General features: G+C 50.2%; 1 protein-coding gene and 1 pseudogene across 2 annotated transcripts in view; one reads left to right on the top strand and one right to left on the bottom strand.

Annotated features, from left to right (window-relative positions):
• Positions 1 to 16782, top strand: part of ABCC10 (ATP binding cassette subfamily C member 10) — a 62628-nt gene extending 45846 nt beyond the window's left edge. For both annotated transcript variants that reach the window (XM_089660917.1, XM_089660916.1), the window contains exons 15-22: positions 1496 to 1839; positions 8661 to 8830; positions 10243 to 10403; positions 10719 to 10972; positions 11047 to 11192; positions 11270 to 11367; positions 14605 to 14717; positions 14832 to 16782. In XM_089660917.1, coding sequence (XP_089517043.1) covers positions 1496 to 1839; positions 8661 to 8830; positions 10243 to 10403; positions 10719 to 10972; positions 11047 to 11192; positions 11270 to 11367; positions 14605 to 14717; positions 14832 to 14982 — 1437 coding nt within the window. In that variant the 3' untranslated portion in view covers positions 14983 to 16782. The remainder of the gene's footprint in view (positions 1 to 1495; positions 1840 to 8660; positions 8831 to 10242; positions 10404 to 10718; positions 10973 to 11046; positions 11193 to 11269; positions 11368 to 14604; positions 14718 to 14831) is intronic.
• On the bottom strand, positions 12922 to 13087 carry LOC149437428 (U2 spliceosomal RNA; annotated as a pseudogene).
• Positions 16783 to 19234: the final 2452 nt, after the last annotated feature.

Below are 19234 nucleotides of genomic sequence, written 5' to 3'. Positions count from 1 at the left end.
ATGTCTTCAGTCTCCTCTCCATCTTCCTAGCTCTCCTCACCTCAATCTCTTCAGTCTCCTCTCCATCTTCCTAGCTCTCCTCACCTCAGTGTCTTCAGTTTCTTCTCTGTCTTCCTAGCTCTCCTCACCTCAGTGTCTTCAGTCTCCTCCATCTTCGTAGCTCTCCTCACCTCAATGTCTTCAGTCTCCTCTCCATCTTCCTAGCTCTCCTCACCTCAATGTCTTCAGTCTCCTTTTCATCTTCCTAGCTCTCCTCACCTCAATGTCTTCAGTCTCCTCCATCTTCGTAGCTCTCCTCACCTCAGTGTCTTCAGTCTCCTCCATCTTCCTAGCTCTCCTCACCTCAATGTCTTCAGTCTCCTTTTTATCTTCCTAGCTCTCCTCACCTCAGTGTCTTCAGTCTCCTCTTCATCTTCCTAGCTCTCTTCACCTCAATGTCTTCAGTCTCCTCTCCATCTTCCTAGCTCTCCTCACCTCAGTGTCTTCAGTTTCCTCTTTGTCTTCTTAGCTCTCCTCACCTCAATGTCTTTAGTCTCCTCTATCTTCCTAGCTCTCCTCAACTCATTGTCTTCAGTCTCCTCTCCATCTTCATAGCTCTCCTCACCTCAATGTCTTCAGTCTCCTCCATCTTTGTAGCTCTCCTCACCTCAGTGTCTTCAGTCTCCTCTATCTTCCTAGCTCTCCTCACCTCAATGTCTTCAGTCTCCTTTTCATCTTCCTAGCTCTCCTCACCTCAATGTCTTCAGTCTCCTCCATCTTCGTAGCTCTCCTCACCTCAGTGTCTTCAGTCTCCTCCATCTTCCTAGCTCTCCTCACCTCAATGTCTTCAGTCTCCTTTTCATCTTCCTAGCTCTCCTCACCTCATTGTCTTCAGTCTCCTCTTCATCTTCCTAGCTCTCTTCACCTCAATGTCTTCAGTCTCCTTTTCATCTTCCTAGCTCTCCTCACCTCAATGTCTTCAGTCTCCTCTCCATCTTCCTAGCTCTCCTCACCTCAGTGTCTTCAGTTTCCTCTCTGTCTTCCTAGCTCTCCTCACCTCAATGTCTTTAGTCTCCTCTATCTTCCTAGCTCTCCTCACCTCAATGTCTTTAGTCTCCTCCATCTTCCTAGCTCTCCTCACCTCAATGTCTTCAGTCTCCTCCATCTTCCTAGCTCTCCTCACCTCAGTGTCTTCAGTCTCCTCCTTGTCTTCCTAGCTCTCCTCACCTCAATGTCTTCAGTCTCCTCTCCATCTTCCCAACTCTCCTCACCTCAATGTCTTCAGTCTCCTCTCCATCTTCCTAGCTCTCTTCACCTCAGTGTCTTCAGTCTGTTCTCCATCTTCATAACTCTCCCCAGGCCACTGTCTCTCATCCCCTCTCCATCTCTTTAACTCTATCCTCAGGTCATTGTCCCCTATCTCCTCTTGATCCTCTTACTCCTCAGGTTACTCTCATCTGTCCCTCTTCATTCTCCTGATGCTCTCTCTATTTTCCTACCTGTCTCTCCTCATTAGGCCACAGTAACGTTCTTCGACAGCACGCCAGTTGGACGCATCATCAATCGATTCTCCTCCGATATGTACTGCGTGGATGATTTTCTGCCCTTCATGCTCAATATATTCTTGGCCAACATCTTTGGTCTGCTGGGCATGCTGGTGATGATCAGCTACGGTCTGCCATGGATCCTGCCTGTCCTCCTTCCTCTGGGTCTCTTGTACTATTCCATTCAGAGATTTTACCGCCACACGTCTCGCGAGCTCAAGCGGCTGCAAAGCATCACCCTCTCTCCGATCTACAGCCACTTCTCTGAGACATTGTCCGGCCTGAGCACCATCCGCGCCACACGCCATACTGACAGGTGAGCTGACCTGCCTCTGAATCAGACTGCAATATACCCTGTGGAGCTTCTCATAAGAGACCTTAAAGTGTTACTAAACCCACAACAGTACCATCAGTCTGTAGATGCAGTAAAGCATGCTTGTTATACTCTCTGTGGAGCCTAAGGGGTTAATCCTCCACATTGTGTAAAAAGGCTGTTTGCTCCTTTCTTCTCTGATCCTCCCCTTCTTCCAGTGCCCCCCTCTTATCTCCTGATAAGACATATCATGTGGAGTCATTCTGCATATGCTCAGTTTGGTGTGTATTGCTAGAGATTTTTTTTTTTTTTGTTTTTTGCGAGGGTGCATGTGATCAGCACAGGGCCAATCAGCACTGTCCAGACAGAGGTCAGGGGTCTTGCATCCTCCCAGAGCAGAATGAAAACTCCTCCTACAAGTTTTAAAATTCTTGGCTGGACACTGATAGAAGTCACAAGACTGCTATATACTGCTAATGAGAAAAGGTATTTAGCAGTTTGTATTTACTAAAAGAATTGCTTTTCCAGATACCAGATATAGTGAGTGCAGTGTCCGGGGAGAGCGGATATAGTGAATGCAGGGTCCGGGGAGAGCGGATATAGTGAATGCAGGGTCCGGGGAGAGCGGATATAGTGAATGCAGGGTCCGGGGAGAGCGGATATAGTGAATGCAGGGTCCGGGGAGAGCGGATATAGTGAATGCAGGGTCCTGGGAGAGCGGATATAGTGAATGCGGGGTCCGGGGAGACCAGATATAGTGAATGCAGGGTCCGGGGAGAGCGGATATAGTGAATGCAGGGTCCAGCGAGACCAGATATAGTGAATGCAGGGTCTGGGGAGACCAGATATAGTGAATGCAGGGTCCGGGGAGAGCGGATATAGTGAATGCAGGGTCCGGGGAGACCGGATATAGTGAATGCAGGGTCCGGGGAGACCAGATATAGTGAATGCGGGGTCCGGGGAGACCAGATATAGTGAATGCAGGGTCCGGGGAGAGCGGATATAGTGAATGCAGGGTCCGGGGAGACCGGATATAGTGAATGCAGGGTCCGGGGAGACCAGATATAGCGAATGCAGGGTCCGGGGAGACCGGCTATAGTGAATGCAGGGTCCGGGGAGACCGGCTATAGTGAATGCAGGGTCCGGGGAGACCGGCTATAGTGAATGCAGGGTCCGGGGAGACCGGCTATAGTGAATGCAGGGTCCGGGGAGACCGGATATAGTGAATGCAGGGTCCGGGGAGAGCGGATATAGTGAATGCAGGGTCTGGGGAGAGCGGATATAGTGAATGCAGGGTCCGGGGAGACCGGATATAGTGAATGCAGGGTCTGGGGAGAGCGGATATAGTGAATGCAGGGTCCCGGGAGACCAGATATAGCGAATGCAGGGTCCGGGGAGACCGGCTATAGTGAATGCAGGGTCCGGGGAGAGCGGATATAGTGAATGCGGGGTCCGGGGAGAGCGGATATAGTGAATGCAGGGTCCAGGGAGAGCGGATCTAGTGAATGCAGGGTCCAGGGAGAGCGGATCTAGTGAATGCAGGGTCCAGGGAGAGCGGATCTAGTGAATGCGGGGTCCAGGGTTTAGTAACACTTTAACAGAAATATATTTCCTTGTTTAATTCTGATTTCCATTCTCATGAATAGCTCAGATTACGTGTAACAATGTTCCAGACATGTCTGCAGTGGCAGTTATGCAGCTGGGGAGATTACACGCACACAAGTATACACAGCTTGATGTTCTCAACTTCAGAATTGATCCAGTTCAACCAGAGAGATCCATATTCCCATCCACTTGCTGATAAAGGAAATCAAACAATCACTAAGTCTTGATGCCCCTTCTGGAGTCGCATGGATACAAAAATATGAAGCATTATAAATAGCAGTTAGTGCAATAAATAATTGGATGAATAAAACCACAACAATTGTGCATATATCATGGGCAAAGCATCTGTGAAAATATGTACAAATTAAAGTGTAACTAAAGGCAAATCTTTTTTTTTTTTTGGGATAGACTGGAAAGGCACTAGAACCCCTGTCAGTTTTTATTGCTGTCTGTGCCCCCTCATTAGGGAGATGCACCCTCTCTATTTGTTCTGTTTACCGTTATCATCATAGTTACATAGTTAGTCTGGCTGAAAAAAAAGACAAAAGTCCATCCAGTTCAACCATTAAAAAAAAACCAGTTATAATCCTACACCCACAGGTGATCCAGAGGAAGGCAAAAAACCCAGCAAAGCACGATCCAATTTGCTCCTGCAGGGAAAAAATTCCTTCCTGATCCCCCGAGAGGAAATCGGATATTCCTGGGATCAACTTTCCCTATAAATGTTATATCCAGTTATATTCTGCGTATCCAAGAAAGAATCCAGGACTTTCCTACAGCAATCCACTGAGCTGGCCACAACCAACTCTTGAGGGAGTCTATTCCACATTCTCACAGCTCTTACTGTGAAGAAACCTTTCCGTGTTTGGAGATTAGGGCTCGTTCACACTTGACTTTAGTTCTAACTCTTGCCAAGCGCCCCTATAGCATTTGACAGGTGTTAGACAGGCGTTTGGGAAGTGTTTTTAATGCTCCCCAAATGCCCCATATGCGGGTTTGAGGCGGTTGATAGGCATTTGCCAAGCATTAAAACCACACCACAAACGCCTATAATGAAGTTAAATGGTATTAACGCTCCACAACCGCACCAACACCTCCTACACCTACACCCACAGTTGATCCAGAGGAAGGCAAAAATCCCAGCAAAAAAAACTGACAGGGGTTCTAGTGCCTTTCCACTCTATCCCCCAAAAAAAAAAGATTGTTTGAGGAGTGTTATTAACCACTTTCCTACCAGGCACTTATACCCCCTTATTTACCAGGCCAATTTTCAGCTTTCAGCGCTGCCGCACTTTGATTGACAATTGCGCGGTCATGCAACATTGTACCCATATGAAATTTTGATCATTTTTTTCTCACAAATAGAGCTTTCTTTTGGTGGTATTTAATTGCCACTGGGCGCTTTACTTTTTGCGCTATAAATTAAAAAATTGCAAAAAATTTGAAAAAAAAAAAAAAGTTTCTTTGTTTCTATTATAAAATTTTTCAAACAGGTATTTTTTCTCCTTCACTGATGTGCATTGATGAGGCAGCACTGATGGGCACTGAAAGGCAGCACTAAAGGGCACTGATAGGCAGTACTAATGAGGTGGCACGGATAGGCGGCACTGATAGACAGCACTAATGAGGTGTCACGGATAGGCGGCACTAATATGCAGCACTGATAGGCGGCACTGATAGGTGACACTGATGATGGGTACTGATAGATGGCACTGACTGGCATCACTGCTGGGCACTGACTGGCGGCACTGACTGGCACAACCCCTGGGCACTGACTGGCAGCACTGGTGGGCAGCACTGGTGGGTGGGCACAGGTGGGTGGCACTGGTGGGCACAGGTTGGTGGGCACAGGTGGGTGGCACTGCTGGGCACAGGTGTGTGACACTGCAGAGTGGCACAGGTGGGTGCACTGCTGGGCACAGGTGGGTGATCTGCTGGGTACAGGTGGGCGGAGCTAGTGGGCGCACTGCTGGGCACAGGTGGGCGGAACTTGTGGGTGGCATTGCTGGGCACCGATCATCAGGGCACTGATCATCAGTGCCCTGATGATCGGTGCCGATCCCCGCTCTGACAACTGCCGGTTCTCGGCAGTACTTTCCTCACGATCTGACAGCGTGAGGAAAGTGCAGCCGAGAACCGGCACTTGCATTTCCCTCTGATCAGCGTGTCATTGGACACCGCTGATCACGTGGTAAAAGGCCGGTATGATTGGCCTTTTACCACATCACGTGATCAGCTGTGTCCGTAGGACACAGACTTGAATGGGAGGCTTCAACTCCTCCTGACTTGACATGAGGCGTCAGTTTTGCTGTGACGCTGACGCTTCCCTGGCGCCCGCTGACAAAGCTAGTGTGAATGTAGCCTTACTGTGAAGAAACCTTTCCGTGTTTGGAGATTACATTTCTTTTCCTCCAGACGTAAAGAGCGCTCCCCTTGTCCTCTGTGATGACCTCAACAAAATGCCAGTCATCAAAAGTGAATTCCAAATTTTGGTTTGAAACGAGAACACTAATAGAGGGGAAATCTTCCAATGGGGACACTAGTTCTGCCGACCTTGGGATTTCCTTACTTTGGAGGGATTTCCTCTCACATCATGCTTTGGCTATGCAACAGGAAGTGACAGAAAATATCTCCAATGGGGCACAGATGGCAAAAAGAAAAACTGATGGGGGTTATACCGCTCCCTTACTCTACCCAAAATGAAAAAAAAAAGGTTTTCCTTTTAGTGACGCTTTAAGTCCTTATTTTGTACAGCTAGTGACTATAAATGTGACAAGAATAAACTCACACACAATCCTTCCAAAGTGCAGTTCAATATACAATTGTATTCACTCCCAGGAGTACAATAATAAAGCTAGGCATACACTGGGCGCATTTTGATCCGTTCCTAAAGAATCAGCTGCAGTTCGATTTAGTGGACAGCCCTTTTGGCACCACTCCATCTGAATGGAAATTTCGAGGGAGGCTGGCAGGAAATCGGCTGAACAGCTACTGCATCCAATCAATAGCCGCGACGGGAGATTCATCCATCTGGGCTTCCAGCTTAAAGGATAAGTTTGTCTTTTAAAGCAGAGCTCCATCCAAAAGGGGAAGTTCCGCTTTAAGGACTGCTCCCCATTAGGGATTGGCACCTTTGGGGGGTGAGGGGGGGGCGGGTACCCGAATTTGACAGGAACCCGCTCTCACTTCCGATCTGATCGCCTAGGCGATCGGAAGTGGAAGTTGTCCTCCCTCCCTGAAGTCTTTTGAGACACATGACAGGTCCCAGAAGACTACAGGACCATTCATGAAGCGCAGCGCTACTCGCGCATGCATAGTGGGCTCCCGGCTGTGAAGCTGCAAGCTGTCACAGCCGGGTGCCCACACTGAAGATGCCGGCCTCCTGGAATACAAGACGGCCCGGTGATACAAGCTGCGGGGGACACACCACGGGACCGACGGACAGGTAAGTGACTGTTTTTTAAAAGTAAGCAGCTACAGTTTTTGTAGCTGCTGACTTTTATTTTTTGATAGCTTGAGTGGAACTCAAATAATAAATGTCCATATTTTTGCAGAAAGATGTATTTATTGATAATTTTTTTCCTGCAGGAGCCCAGGAAAAAAATTGGACTAGGGGTGCAATCTCAGGCTTCTGCAGGCAAGCCCTGCATCTTTTAGCCCGTACCTTCATATGGGCTGAATGTTCACAAGCTGCAGCTCTTGTGAAAACTACGAGAGAGCTCTCCAGCACCCTCGCAGTCCGTCCAGAACTACAAACCGTACAGGAATCTGTGAATAAATGATGTGTTGTGCTGTTTTTGAATTGTGACAGCCAGTGCAGGTAGAAGACCCCTGGCCTGCTGTCACAAAGTGATTGGCATTGGGGGGGGGGGGGAGAGGCTGTGAGAGCAGGAACATGTTACATGTTCCACCCTTAATACAATTTTCTTTCCTAGCACTGAGCTGTGTGCAGGCAGCCTGTGTTAGTGAATTAGAAAAATATAAAATTGCAGCGCTGATCAAAATAAAACATAAAGTCCAATAAAAAAGAAAAAGTTACAGTTATAAAAGTCCCAAAACTATTCCCACGATCCACCATCACCAGGACACCCGAATGGTTCAGCCTCTCACCAGAAATTCTGACCGAAACATACCGGTCAATATAGGCAACTCAAATGGGATCTGAAAATGTAGATCATGGAACCAGCAGTCCTCATCCAGGTGGATATCTATCTTCCCTTTTAAAGATCTGAAATCGGTCCTAAAAGAAGACTCTCATTCAATATTTAGTTATAGAATAAATGAAAAAGGCCACTTATAGTGTAGTATTTAAGTAATAAAACTAACCTGTTTAATTTCAAGTTACTGGTACATTGTTTTGGACGGTTACCAGCATTTGAATCAAGTTTCCAACCACGAAAATGGCCGCCGTCCCTCCAAAAAACGTGATGACGTCACACGTTGAAGCTCTACCTGACGTGTTTCGTCATCCAGTTGACGTCGTCAGGGACCCCATACGTCTAAATGGTTAGCACTTCCACCTGGCAGTACTAGGGTCGTTGGTTCGAATCCCAACCACGGCACCTCCTGCCTGGAGTTTGCATGTTCTCCCTGTGCCTGTGTTGGGTTCCTCGAGGTACTCCGGTTTCCTCCCACACTCCAAAGACATGCTGGGAGGTTAATTGGCTCCTGTCTAAATTGTCCCTAGTATGTGTATGTATGAATGTGAGTTAGGGACCTTAGATTGTACGCCCCTTGAGGGTTAGGGACCTTAGATTGTACACCCCTTGAGGGTTAGGGACCTTAGATTGTACACCCCTTGAGGGTTAAGGACTGACTGTGTAAATGCACGGCACTATATAAGTACCTGTAATAATGAATATAATACTTGTCCATTCATTATTATGGGCTGCCTGCTAGATCAGCACTAGGACAGCAAAAGGTAAGCAAAATGCTATTCACTTCATGTACTCTGTGGATGCCATGTCTGTGTTTCTGAGTACATTCGGGGTTCCTCTGGATTAACCTCACTCTGTTGTTTGTGAGAACGAGATACGCCAATGGAGGGAAAGGGGAGGCAGTGAGAGAATGGGAATTTCAGGTTGGGGCAGAAGCCTAGAAATAGGTGGATGCACAGGTGATTGTCAATCCCAATCCCTCCATCTAGAATGGAAAGCTTTCTATTGTTACCTGTGTTTCTTTTGTGTTATGTTAGTGGTCAGAGCTTCTTTTGTTTGTAGGTTTAAAGTTGAATGTGAGTCTCGTCTAGACGTGAACCAGCGCTGCGTGTTCGCCAGTAATACCGCCATCCAGTGGCTGGACATCCGCCTGCAGATGATTGGAGTAGTAGTTGTGACGGCCATCGCTGTTATCGCCATAATCCAGCACCAGAGGAGAGCCGGCGATCCAGGTGAGTATTGTCAGAGGTGGAGTTAGAGCAGAATAATGGAATGAGACGATAGATTGTCCCCCCTCTTCTCTTGCAGGTTGTCCCCCCTCTTCTCTTGCAGGTTGTCCCCCCTCTTCTCTTGCAGGTTGTCTCCCCTCTTCTCTTGCACGCTGCCTCCCCCCTTTTCTCTCACACGCTGCCTCCCCCCATTTTTGCTCCATTCTCTCCCCTTTTTCTCTCCGCTGTCTCCCCCCTTTTCTCTCCGCTGTCTCCCCCTTTTTCTCTCCACTGTCTCCCCCTTTTTCTCTCTGCTTCCTCCCTCTTTTCTCTCGCATGCTGCCTCACGTTTCCTCCCCCCTTTTCTGTCCCACGCTGCCTCCCCCCTTTTCTCTCGCGTGATGCCTCAAGCTGCCTGCCCCCTTTTCTCTCCCACGCTGCCTCCCCCCTTTTTTGCTCTACTGTCTCCCCCCTTTTCTCTCTATCTTCCCCCTTTTCTCTCCGCTGTCTCCCCCCTTTTCTCTCTGCTGTCTCCCCTCTTGTCTCTCCCCTGTCTCCTCCTTTTTCTCTCCACTTCCTCCCCTTTTCTCTCACACACTACCTCCCCCCTTGTCTCTCGCACGCTGCCTCCCCCCTTTTCTCTCGCACACTGCCTCCCCACTTTTTTACTCCACTGTCTCCCCCCTTTTCTCTCTATTTCCCCCATTTTCTCTCTGCTGTCTCCCCCCTTTTCTCTCCGCTGTCTCCCCCTTTTTCTCTCCGCTGTCTCCCCCCATTTCTCTCTGCTGTCTCCCCCCTTGTCTCTCCTCTGTCTCCCCCTTTTTCTCTTCCCAGTCTCCCCCTTTTTCTCTCCACTTCCTCCCCTTTTCTCTCACACGCTGTCTCCCCCTTTTCTCTTGCACGCTGCCTCCCCCCTTTTCTCTCGCACGCTGCCTCCCCCTTTTTTGCTCCACTGTCTCCCCCCTTTTCTCTCTATCTCCCCCCTTTTCTTTCTGCTGTCTCCCCTTTTTTCTCTATGCTGTCTCCCCCCTTTTCTCTCTGCTGTCTCCCCCCTTTTCTCTCTGCTGTCTCCCCCCTTTTCTCTCTGCTGTCTCCCCCCTTTTCTCTCCGCTGTCTCCCCCCTTTTCTCTCCGCTGTCTCCCCCCTTTTCTCTCCACTGTCTCCCCCCTTTTCTCTACGCTGTCTTCTCCCTTTTCTCTCCACCGTATCCCCCTTTTTCTCTCTGCTGTCTCCCCCTTTTTCTCTCCGCTGTCTCCCCCTTTTTCTCTCCGCTGTCTCCCCCTTTTTCTCTCCGCTGTCTCCCCCCCTTCTCTCGCATGCTGTCTTCACATGCAGTCTGTCTCTCTGTCCCTTGCAGTCTGTCTTCTCTAGGAGACTGCCTCTATTCTCCTCCTGCAGGCCATCTCTTGTTCTCATTGATCTCCTCTTCTCTGCAGGTCTAGTTGGGCTGTCCCTGTCCTATGCGCTCTCTATCACAGGATTGTTGTCCGGTCTCATCTCCAGCTTCACTCAGACAGAAGCCATGATGGTGAGTGTGGAGAGGGCTGAAGAGTACTCCACCATGCTGCCATGTGAACCGAGAGAGGGGATAGTGACGGTAAGTGACCTCCAAACTGACGCCAACATAATAGTTGTCACAGGATTTCAACTTTTTATTGTCTGGTCCTACAATGTATAGAGCACGGGTGTGTTATTAACAGGTTTTCTTTGATTCTGCTGTAGAATATACTGGAAATTCTCAAGATAATGAGAAATGAGAGAGGGGTCCAGCCTGTGGTCCCTCCCACCTCTAACCAGAGGAACCACCTTAAGATTGTCCATGCCACCCTCAGACTGCCAATGATAAAAGCACAAGACTCTCAAAGGGTGCATTCCTAAGACTTTGCTCACTTTACTCGTGTGTTTCTTCCAGGTAGAACCAGACTGGCCCAAACATGGGTGTATTGAGTTTAGAGATGCCATTTTATGTTACCGCCCTGGCCTCCCCAATGCTCTGGATGGTGTGAACTTCACCATATCTCCTGGGGAAAAGATTGGAATTGTGGGTCGGACAGGCTCTGGAAAGTCCTCTTTGTTCCTGGTGCTCTTCCGCATGATGGAGCTGAATTCTGGACATATTCTTATTGATGGCACTTCCACACGAGAGCTGAATTTGGAAGACCTGAGGTGAGTGACAATGAAGACACTGGGGTTGGCGTCCTATAGACCTTCTTTGCGTGAATTCTCTGTTTCTCTGTCAGGTCACGACTTGCCATCATCCCCCAGGATCCCTTTCTGTTCAGTGGTAGTGTCAGGGAGAACCTGGATCCTTTGTCTCGCCACACGGATTCTGATCTGATGGATGTTCTCTTCCAGTGTCACCTGCAGGATTTGGTGGAACGTATTGGTGAGCATCTAACAGAGATTGGGCTGTGACTGTTTTAGACTTTTTGTCACTTATTGTCCCATGTCCTCGTCTTGTAGGGGGTCTGGATGCAGATGTTGGTGACAAAGGGAAGAATTTCTCCCTTGGACAGAGGCAGCTCTTGTGTCTGGCCAGAGCTCTGCTCACTCATGCTAAGGTGAGCCCAATGGTAGGCTGTAGGTTGACCAGACAGCAAAGGGAAGACAGATGAGTGTCAATGGTCTCACCATGGCAATATCGGTTAAACGTTTTAAAGGCGAGGTATAGGAGATAGACAGTGTGTTGCTGTAGTGTGGCTAGATGGTGGTGGTGGTGAGAGACTCCAATACCCATAAGGTGAATCTAACAGGTCTTAGCAGGTAATGGTCTGTTCTTACACCACTCATCTGCTAGTGCTTTTTCTGCATAATTATATGTCTCTGAATGTTGGCCAGCTCCAAAGGGCTGAATCCAAAAAACAAAAGGTATACCGCTCAGGAAAACAATCCAGATCAATCCACAACAGGTGCAGGCTCTGGCTCGCCACCAAACACAATGCAATAGGAAGAAGGGTCAGCCGAACACTGGAGGATAGATGAATATAGTGTGTATTTATTGATCCATAGGACACACAAAACACCAGGACGTGAATACAGGACTTGTTAACGCGTTTCACATGATCTCATGCTTAATCATAAGCTCCAACGGGTGCGGAGTCAGTCAAGATGACGGTGGAGGTTCAGTGCTTGGGTGCATTAGTTGGCCTTAGGTGCTTGTGTACTTAAAGGATAAGTTCACCTTTTGGTAATAAAATTATACATGCACATTTTTTTTGTAGATAAAAAAATGTGCATTTATTATTTTTTGCTGTATGAGCCTGTAAAGCAGAGCACCAGTGATGAGTAGAGCGCTGGTGCCATGCAGGTCTCCTGCAGATCTGTCAGTATTTTTTTTTTTAAGTCCGCAAACGTGCGAATAACGAAAAAACCCGTAAGTGAATCACAAAAAAAGTGCAAGTGCAAAACACCACATGAAAAAGTGCACTTAGGGGTGTGCTTTGTCCTTCCCCCGAAGGGGATGGACCGCTACCCTGATCCCCCGGGGCACGAAGCTCCTGACAGGGACAAGGTTCCCATTTGGTCCACCTGGCCAAAAGGCCTGGCGGACCACCGTTCCTTGTGGCCAGCCGAAGCCAGCCACACAGTACTTGGTCAGGGGGCTCTCCCGAAGAGAAAAACCCCCTAGGGACAGGGGAGGAAGGAACCAAAAGGCCACACATCCTCCCCCTAGACTTCAGGGCAGGCCAGAGGACCCACACCCTACATCCTGTGAGGAAATAAAACACACACATAAGAGTGAAAGTGACAAAACGTGGGAGATAAATAAATAAATAAAAAATAAAAAAGTGATCTTGCCAAATGTGCACAGACCAGGCCCTGAGGCCTGTAGCAAAAATTGCCCCGAACTTAGCCAGAAGGCCTGGTCCCGAGGGTGCTGTGCAGAAAAAGTGTTTAAACTCAGTGACCATGTGCCTTTTCATGCCTTGGGGTCCCACACCCAAGTGCTACTAAGAGCACCCCTGAGGCGACCACTCAGGGGGCACTGGTTTGCGGACTTTCTGCCTTCCCGGCCCCTGGCCAGACAAGGTAGATCCGCTCAAATCAGGAGGTACTGGGCTCCTCTGGCGTTCCAAAGGGGAATTACTCCCGGGCCCCAACTCTCTATGGGCACCATGGTTTCTGTTCCCCCCGTATTAACCATCAGGACCCCCATCATAGCAGCAGGGGTACTATACAACCAATCATCCCCGCAAAGCTAGAATGATGGTGGAGCCCCCTGCTGGACACTGATAAGAACAGATACTACACTTGATCTTAGCCAAAAGGCCAAGAAGCGATCTGTCAGTATTACTGCTTGCCCATATGGGATGTATGAGCAAGCAGATATACTGACGAGAAGATTTAATGAACTACCACGGCGCTCCACAGTGCCTTGGTAGCTCATTGAGAACTACACACCGACAGCCGCTAAGGCTGTCAAGACTTGCAGTTTCTCATTCACAGAGGGCTGACACGGCCGGAAGGGAGGAGCCCTGCGTCGCCAGGTTTTTTAAAATTTGACAGCTAGCGGGGGGGGGGGGGGGAGGGGGAGAAGATCGCCCCCCCCCCCCTCCCCACTTGTCAAAGTGGGAGATCAGCAAGGAACGGGGGCAGGTGCTTTCATAACATGTTGCAACCTGAATATGGGTGTAACATGTTATGGAAGGTGAACTTATCCTACTCCAATGGAGAATGTCACCAGCACACCGAGGATCACCAATATGGGGCCAAAAGTTTTAATGAACGATCACATAGTTACAGCAAGGCAACGTTTCGGAGTCTCACAGTACCCCTTCATCAGGCATGTGACCATCGTCACAGGCCTGATGAAGGGGTCCTGCGTGACCATTGACAAATGCTTGATGAAAGGGTCCTGCGTGACCATTTTCACATGCCTGATGAAGGGGTCCTGCGTGACTATTGTCACATGCCTGATGAAGGGGTCCTGCGTGACCATTGTCTCATGCCTGATGAAGGGGTCCTGCGTGACCATTGTCTCATGCCTGATGAAGGGGTCCTGCGTGACCATTGTCACATGCCTGATGAAGGGGTCCTGCGTGACCATTGTCACATGCCTGACGAAGGGGTCCTGCTTGACCATTGTCACATGCCTGATGAAGGGGTCCTGCTTGACCATTGTCACATGCCTGATGAAGGGGTCCTGCGTGACCATCGTCACATGCCTGATGAAGGGGTCATGCGTGACCATTGTCACATGCCTGATGAAGGGGTCCTGCGTGACCATCGTCACATGCCTGATGAAGGGGTCATGCGTGACCATTGTCACATGCCTGATGAAGGGGTCCTGCGAGACTCTGAAACGTTGCCTTGCTGTAACTATGTGATCGTTCATTAAAACCTTTGGCCCCATATTGGTGATCCTCGGTGTGCTGGTGACATTCTCCCTCGCTGATTCTGTTTGGTTCCAGCCGACGGTCGCTGCAGCACCCACTTATACACACCGCCATTTTTAACGCAGGATTGTGCGTTTGGATTGTACACTTACATTCTTATCCTACTCCAGGCACAAGAACAAAACTACCCCAGCAGTGGGACCCCCATGCTACAAGAGTTAAATGCTCATTTTTGCCCTGGGGGTAGAGGGGTAAGGTGTAATGCCTACCTTATTCTTCGCTCCAGCAGGATCCCTTCAGCATTGCAGTCAGTCCCACAAAGCCACCCATCTAAGGTGCCTCCAGTCTGTGGTTGCACTCCTGCATCCCCCCACGTACAATTCACAGTTAATAAAGTGAGGAATTGTTCCCCAACACTCAGGAAATCCATCCATGAAAGTCTGCTATTTGTTCCTCTGTTAGGTTCTATGCATCGATGAAGCTACGGCCAGTGTTGACCATCAGACTGACCAGCTGCTGCAGCAGACCATCCGTGAAAGATTCAGAGAGCGCACAGTCCTCACTATCGCACACAGGTACCCCAAATCCCTGACCGCTCCATCCATGACTGGAAATGAACCAAGTGATGTCATTACTGACCCTGCAAGACGGAGATTCTACCCTGACAATATCTCACTTTTCTCTCGCAGGTTGAACACCATTATGGACTCAGACCGGGTGCTGGTGATGCATGCTGGGAGGGTGGCTGAAATGGATTCTCCCGTAGTCCTCAGCAACAAGAGAGACTCTCACTTTTACCGACTAATAAACAACGGGCAGAGCGGACGTCCTGAGAGTTAGAATGACGTCTTCTGTCTCCACTTCCTGTACTGCAATGACAGGTTCTCTTATGTGGATGCGGCCATTTGTATCAAACAGTTACATGTGACTCTGCAATAATGAACACTGCTAAGAGAAACCTGACGTGTGGGGAAACCTGGGGGACGGGGAAGAGGTACCTACCCTATGTCACCTGGGGTTCCTCCACATCCTCAGCTCCCTTCCCCCCCTCTTATGGCCTCTCTGCAAAGGTGAGGAGTTCCATCATCCTCTCCCATCTCTGCCTCTCTTGCTCCCTCGCCATCCTTCCCTTGCCCCCATTTCCACTTCCCTCCCTCTCTATCCTTTCTGTACCACCCCGTTCCGAATCCTTTCCACTCTATCCTTCCCCCGCACCCCTGTCTTTGCATCCCCCCCAACCTTCCCTTGCTTCTGTTCCCACCTTCCTCCCACTCTATCCTTCCCCCATCTCTGCCACTATCCCACTTTGTTCTTTTTATGTCCCCATTTCCACCTTCCTCTCTCTATATTATTCCCCCTGACTTATATCTCCATCTCTGTCCTTTCCCTGCCCCCCATTTCAACCTCCCTCCATCTCTATCCTTCCCCTGCCCCCCATCTTTCCTCCTTCTCTGTCCTTCCCCTGCCCCCCATTTCCACCTTTCTCTTTCTTTATTCTTCCCCTCAACCACCTTCTCTACCACTCTTCATCTGTGTTTTTGTTTCCCCATCCCCAATTTCTGCCTTCCTCCCCCTCTGTTCTGCCCCCTTTTCCGTCTTCCTCCTTGTCTATCCTTCCCTATGACCCCCATCCTGGCCTTCCTCTCTTTCTATGGAGCTGGCATTAGGTGTCTCTCTATGGAGATACCCCCTTTTGCCTGGTATGGTATCAGTGCTCTGGGTTCCTCACCCCCCCCTTTCCCTGGTATGGTATTGGTACTCTGGGTTCCTCACCCCCCCCCCCTTTCCCTGGTATGGTATCGGTACTCTGGGTTCCCCCCCTTTCCCTGGTATGGTATTGGTACTCTGGGTCCCTTCCCCCCCCCTTTTACCTGGTATGGTATCGGTACTCTGGGTCCCCCCCCCCTTTCCCTGGTAGGGTATCGGTACTCTGGGTCCCCCCCCCTTTCCCTGGTATGGTATCGGTACTCTGGGTTCCTCACCCCCCCCTTTTCCTGGTAGGGTATCATTGCTCTTGGTTCCTCACACCCCCCCCCCCTTTCCCTGGTATGGTATCGGTACTCTGGGTTCCCCCCCCTTTCCCTGGTATGGTATTAGTACTCTGGTCCCCCCCCCGGTATGGTATCGGTACTCTGGGTTCCTCACACCCCCCCCCCTTTCCCCTGGTATGGTATCGGTGCTCTGGGTTCCCCCCTTCCCTGGTATGGTATCGGTGTGCTGGGTTCCTCGGCCCCCCTTTCCCTGGTGTGGTATCGGTGCTCTGGGTTCCTCGGCCCCCCTTTCCCTGGTGTGGTATCGGTGCTCTGGGTTCCTCGGCCCCCCTTTTCAGTTATTGTAGCGGTCCTCTGGGTTCCGATCTCTGCCTTTCTTTGGGAATATTTAAAGTATAAACTTTTTTTAGTTTTAAATATTGGACAAGAAGTGAAGGGAAATCTCCTCAATGGGACACTAATGACAAACATAAAACTGACAGGGGGTATAACCCTCCCTTACTGTTTTCAAAATGAAAAAAGAAAAAAAAAGTGTGCCTTCATTTAATGCTGCAGGTTTAGATTGTTTGTTATATGGGGACGGAAATGTAAGACGGTTTGTATATATTTCTCATCCTTTACTTCTTGTAAACATTTTTTTTACTGAAAATGATTTTGATATTTTGTATTTTCAGATTCCTGTGTGCAGGGAATGCTGGGAGGTCTGTGTGATTGGTGGTCTCCCGTGTGCAGGGAATGCTGGGAGGTCTGTGTGATTGGTGGTCTCCCGTGTGCAGGGAATGCTGGGAGGTCTGTGTGATTGGTGGTCTCCCGTGTGCAGGGAATGCTGGGAGGTCTGTGTGATTGGTGGTCTCCCGTGTGCAGGGAATGCTGGGAGGTCTGTGTGATTGGTGGTCTCCCGTGTGCAGGGAATGCTGGGAGTTCTGTGTGATTGTCAGCCTTGCATGTGCCGGGGATGCTGGGAGTTCTGTGTGATTGGCGGTCTCCTTTTTGTAGGGGTTGCTGGGAATTCTGTATGATTGGGGGGTCTCCCGTGTGTAGGGGTTGCTGGGAGTTCTGTCTGATTGGTGGTCTCCCGTGTGCAGGGAATGCTGGGAGGTCTGTGTGATTGGTGGTCTCCCGTGTGCAGGGAATGCTGGGAGGTCTGTGTGATTGGTGGTCTCCCGTGTGCAGGGAATGCTGGGAGGTCTGTGTGATTGGTGGTCTCCCGTGTGCAGGGAATGCTGGGAGGTCTGTGTGATTGGTGGTCTCCCGTGTGCAGGGAATGCTGGGAGTTCTGTGTGATTGTCAGCCTTGCATGTGCCGGGGATGCTGGGAGTTCTGTGTGATTGGCGGTCTCCTTTTTGTAGGGGTTGCTGGGAATTCTGTATGATTGGGGGGTCTCCCGTGTGTAGGGGTTGCTGGGAGTTCTGTCTGATTGGTGGTCTCCCGTGTGCAGAGGATGCTGGGAGTTCTGTGTGATTGGGGGGTCTCCCCTGTGCAGGGGTTGCTGGGATTTCTGTGTGATTGGTGGTCTCCCGTGTGCAGGGAATGCTGGGAGGTCTGTGTGATTGGTGGTCTCCCGTGTGCAGGGAATGCTGGGAGGTCTGTGTGATTGGTGGTCTCCCGTGTGCAAGGAATGCTGGGAGGTCTGTGTGATTGGTGGTCTCCCGTGTGCAGGGAATGCTGGGAGTTCTGTGTGATTGTCAGCCTTGCATGTGCCGGGGATGCTGGGAGTTCTGTGTGATTGGCGGTCTCCTTTTTGTAGGGGTTGCTGGGAATTCTGTATGATTGGGGGGTCTCCCGTGTGTAGGGGTTGCTGGGAGTTCTGTCTGATTGGTGGTCTCCCGTGTGCAGAGGATGCTTGGAGTTCTGTCTGATTGGTGGTCTCCCGTGTGCAGGGGATGCTGGGTGTTCTGTGTGATTGGCGGTCTCCCGTGTGCAGGGGTTGCTGGGAGTTCTGTGTGATTGGTGGTCTCCCGTGTGCAGGGGTTGCTGGGAGTTCTGTGTGATTGGTAGTCTCCCGTGTGCAGGGAATGCTAGGAGTTCTGTATGATTGGGGGTCTCCCCTGTGCAGGGGTTGCTGGGAGTTCTGTATAATTGGGGGTCTCCCGTGTGCAGGGAATGCTAGGAGTTCTGTATGATTGGGGGTCTCCCCTGTGCAGGGGTTGCTGGGATTTCTGTGTGATTGGTGGTCTCCCGTGTGTAGGGGTTGCTGGGAGTTCTGTCTGATTGGTGGTCTCCCGTGTGCAGAGGATGCTGGGAGTTCTGTCTGATTGGTGGTCTCCCGTGTGCAGGGGATGCTGGGTGTTCTGTGTGATTGGCGGTCTCCCGTGTGCAGGGGTTTCTGGGAGTTCTGTGTGATTGGTGGTCTCCCGTGTGCAGGGGTTGCTGGGAGTTCTGTGTGATTGGGGGTCTCCCCTGTGCAGGGGTTGCTGGGATTTCTGTGTGATTGGTGGTCTCCCGTGTGTAGGGGTTGCTGGGAGTTCTGTCTGATTGGTGGTCTCCCCTGTGCAGGGGTTGCTGACAGTTCTGTGCGATTGGTGGTTTCCCATGTGTAGGGGTTGCTGGGATTTCTGTGTGATTGGTGGTCTCCTGTGTGTAGGGGTTGCTGGGAGTTCTGTCTGATTGGTAGTCTCCCCTGTGCAGGGGTGCTGGGAGTTCTGTGCGATTGGTGGTCTCCCCTCTGCAAGGGTTTGCTGGGATTTCTGTGTGATTGGTGGTCTCCCATGTGTAGGGGTTGCGGGGAGTTCTGTCTGATTGGTGGTCTCCCCTGTGCAGGGGTTGCTGGGAGTTCTGTGCGATTGGTGGTCTCCCATGTGTAGGGGTTGCTGGGAGTTCTGTGCGATTGGTGGTTTCCCATGTGTAGGGGTTGCTGGGAGTTCTCTATGATTGGGGGGTCTCCTATGTGCAGGGGTTGCTGGGAGTTCTGTGTAATTGGGGGTCTCCTTTGTGCAGGGGATGCTGGGAGTTCTGTATGATTGGGGGGGTCTCTCCTGTGTGCAGGGGATGCTGGGAGTTCTGTATAATTGGGGGTCTCCTTTGTGCAGGGGATGCTGGGAGTTCTGTATGATTGAGGGGTCTCCTGTGTGCAGGGGATGCTGGGAGTTCTGTATGATTGG

Source organism: Staurois parvus, unplaced genomic scaffold (genome assembly GCF_062004578.1).
Source record: "Staurois parvus isolate SC_StPar_1 unplaced genomic scaffold, SC_StPar_1.0 ptg001288l, whole genome shotgun sequence".
NCBI classification, from domain to species: Eukaryota; Metazoa; Chordata; class Amphibia; order Anura; family Ranidae; genus Staurois; species Staurois parvus.
Note: the sequence above shows the minus strand (reverse complement) of the source record. Positions and strands in the feature narration are given on the sequence as shown.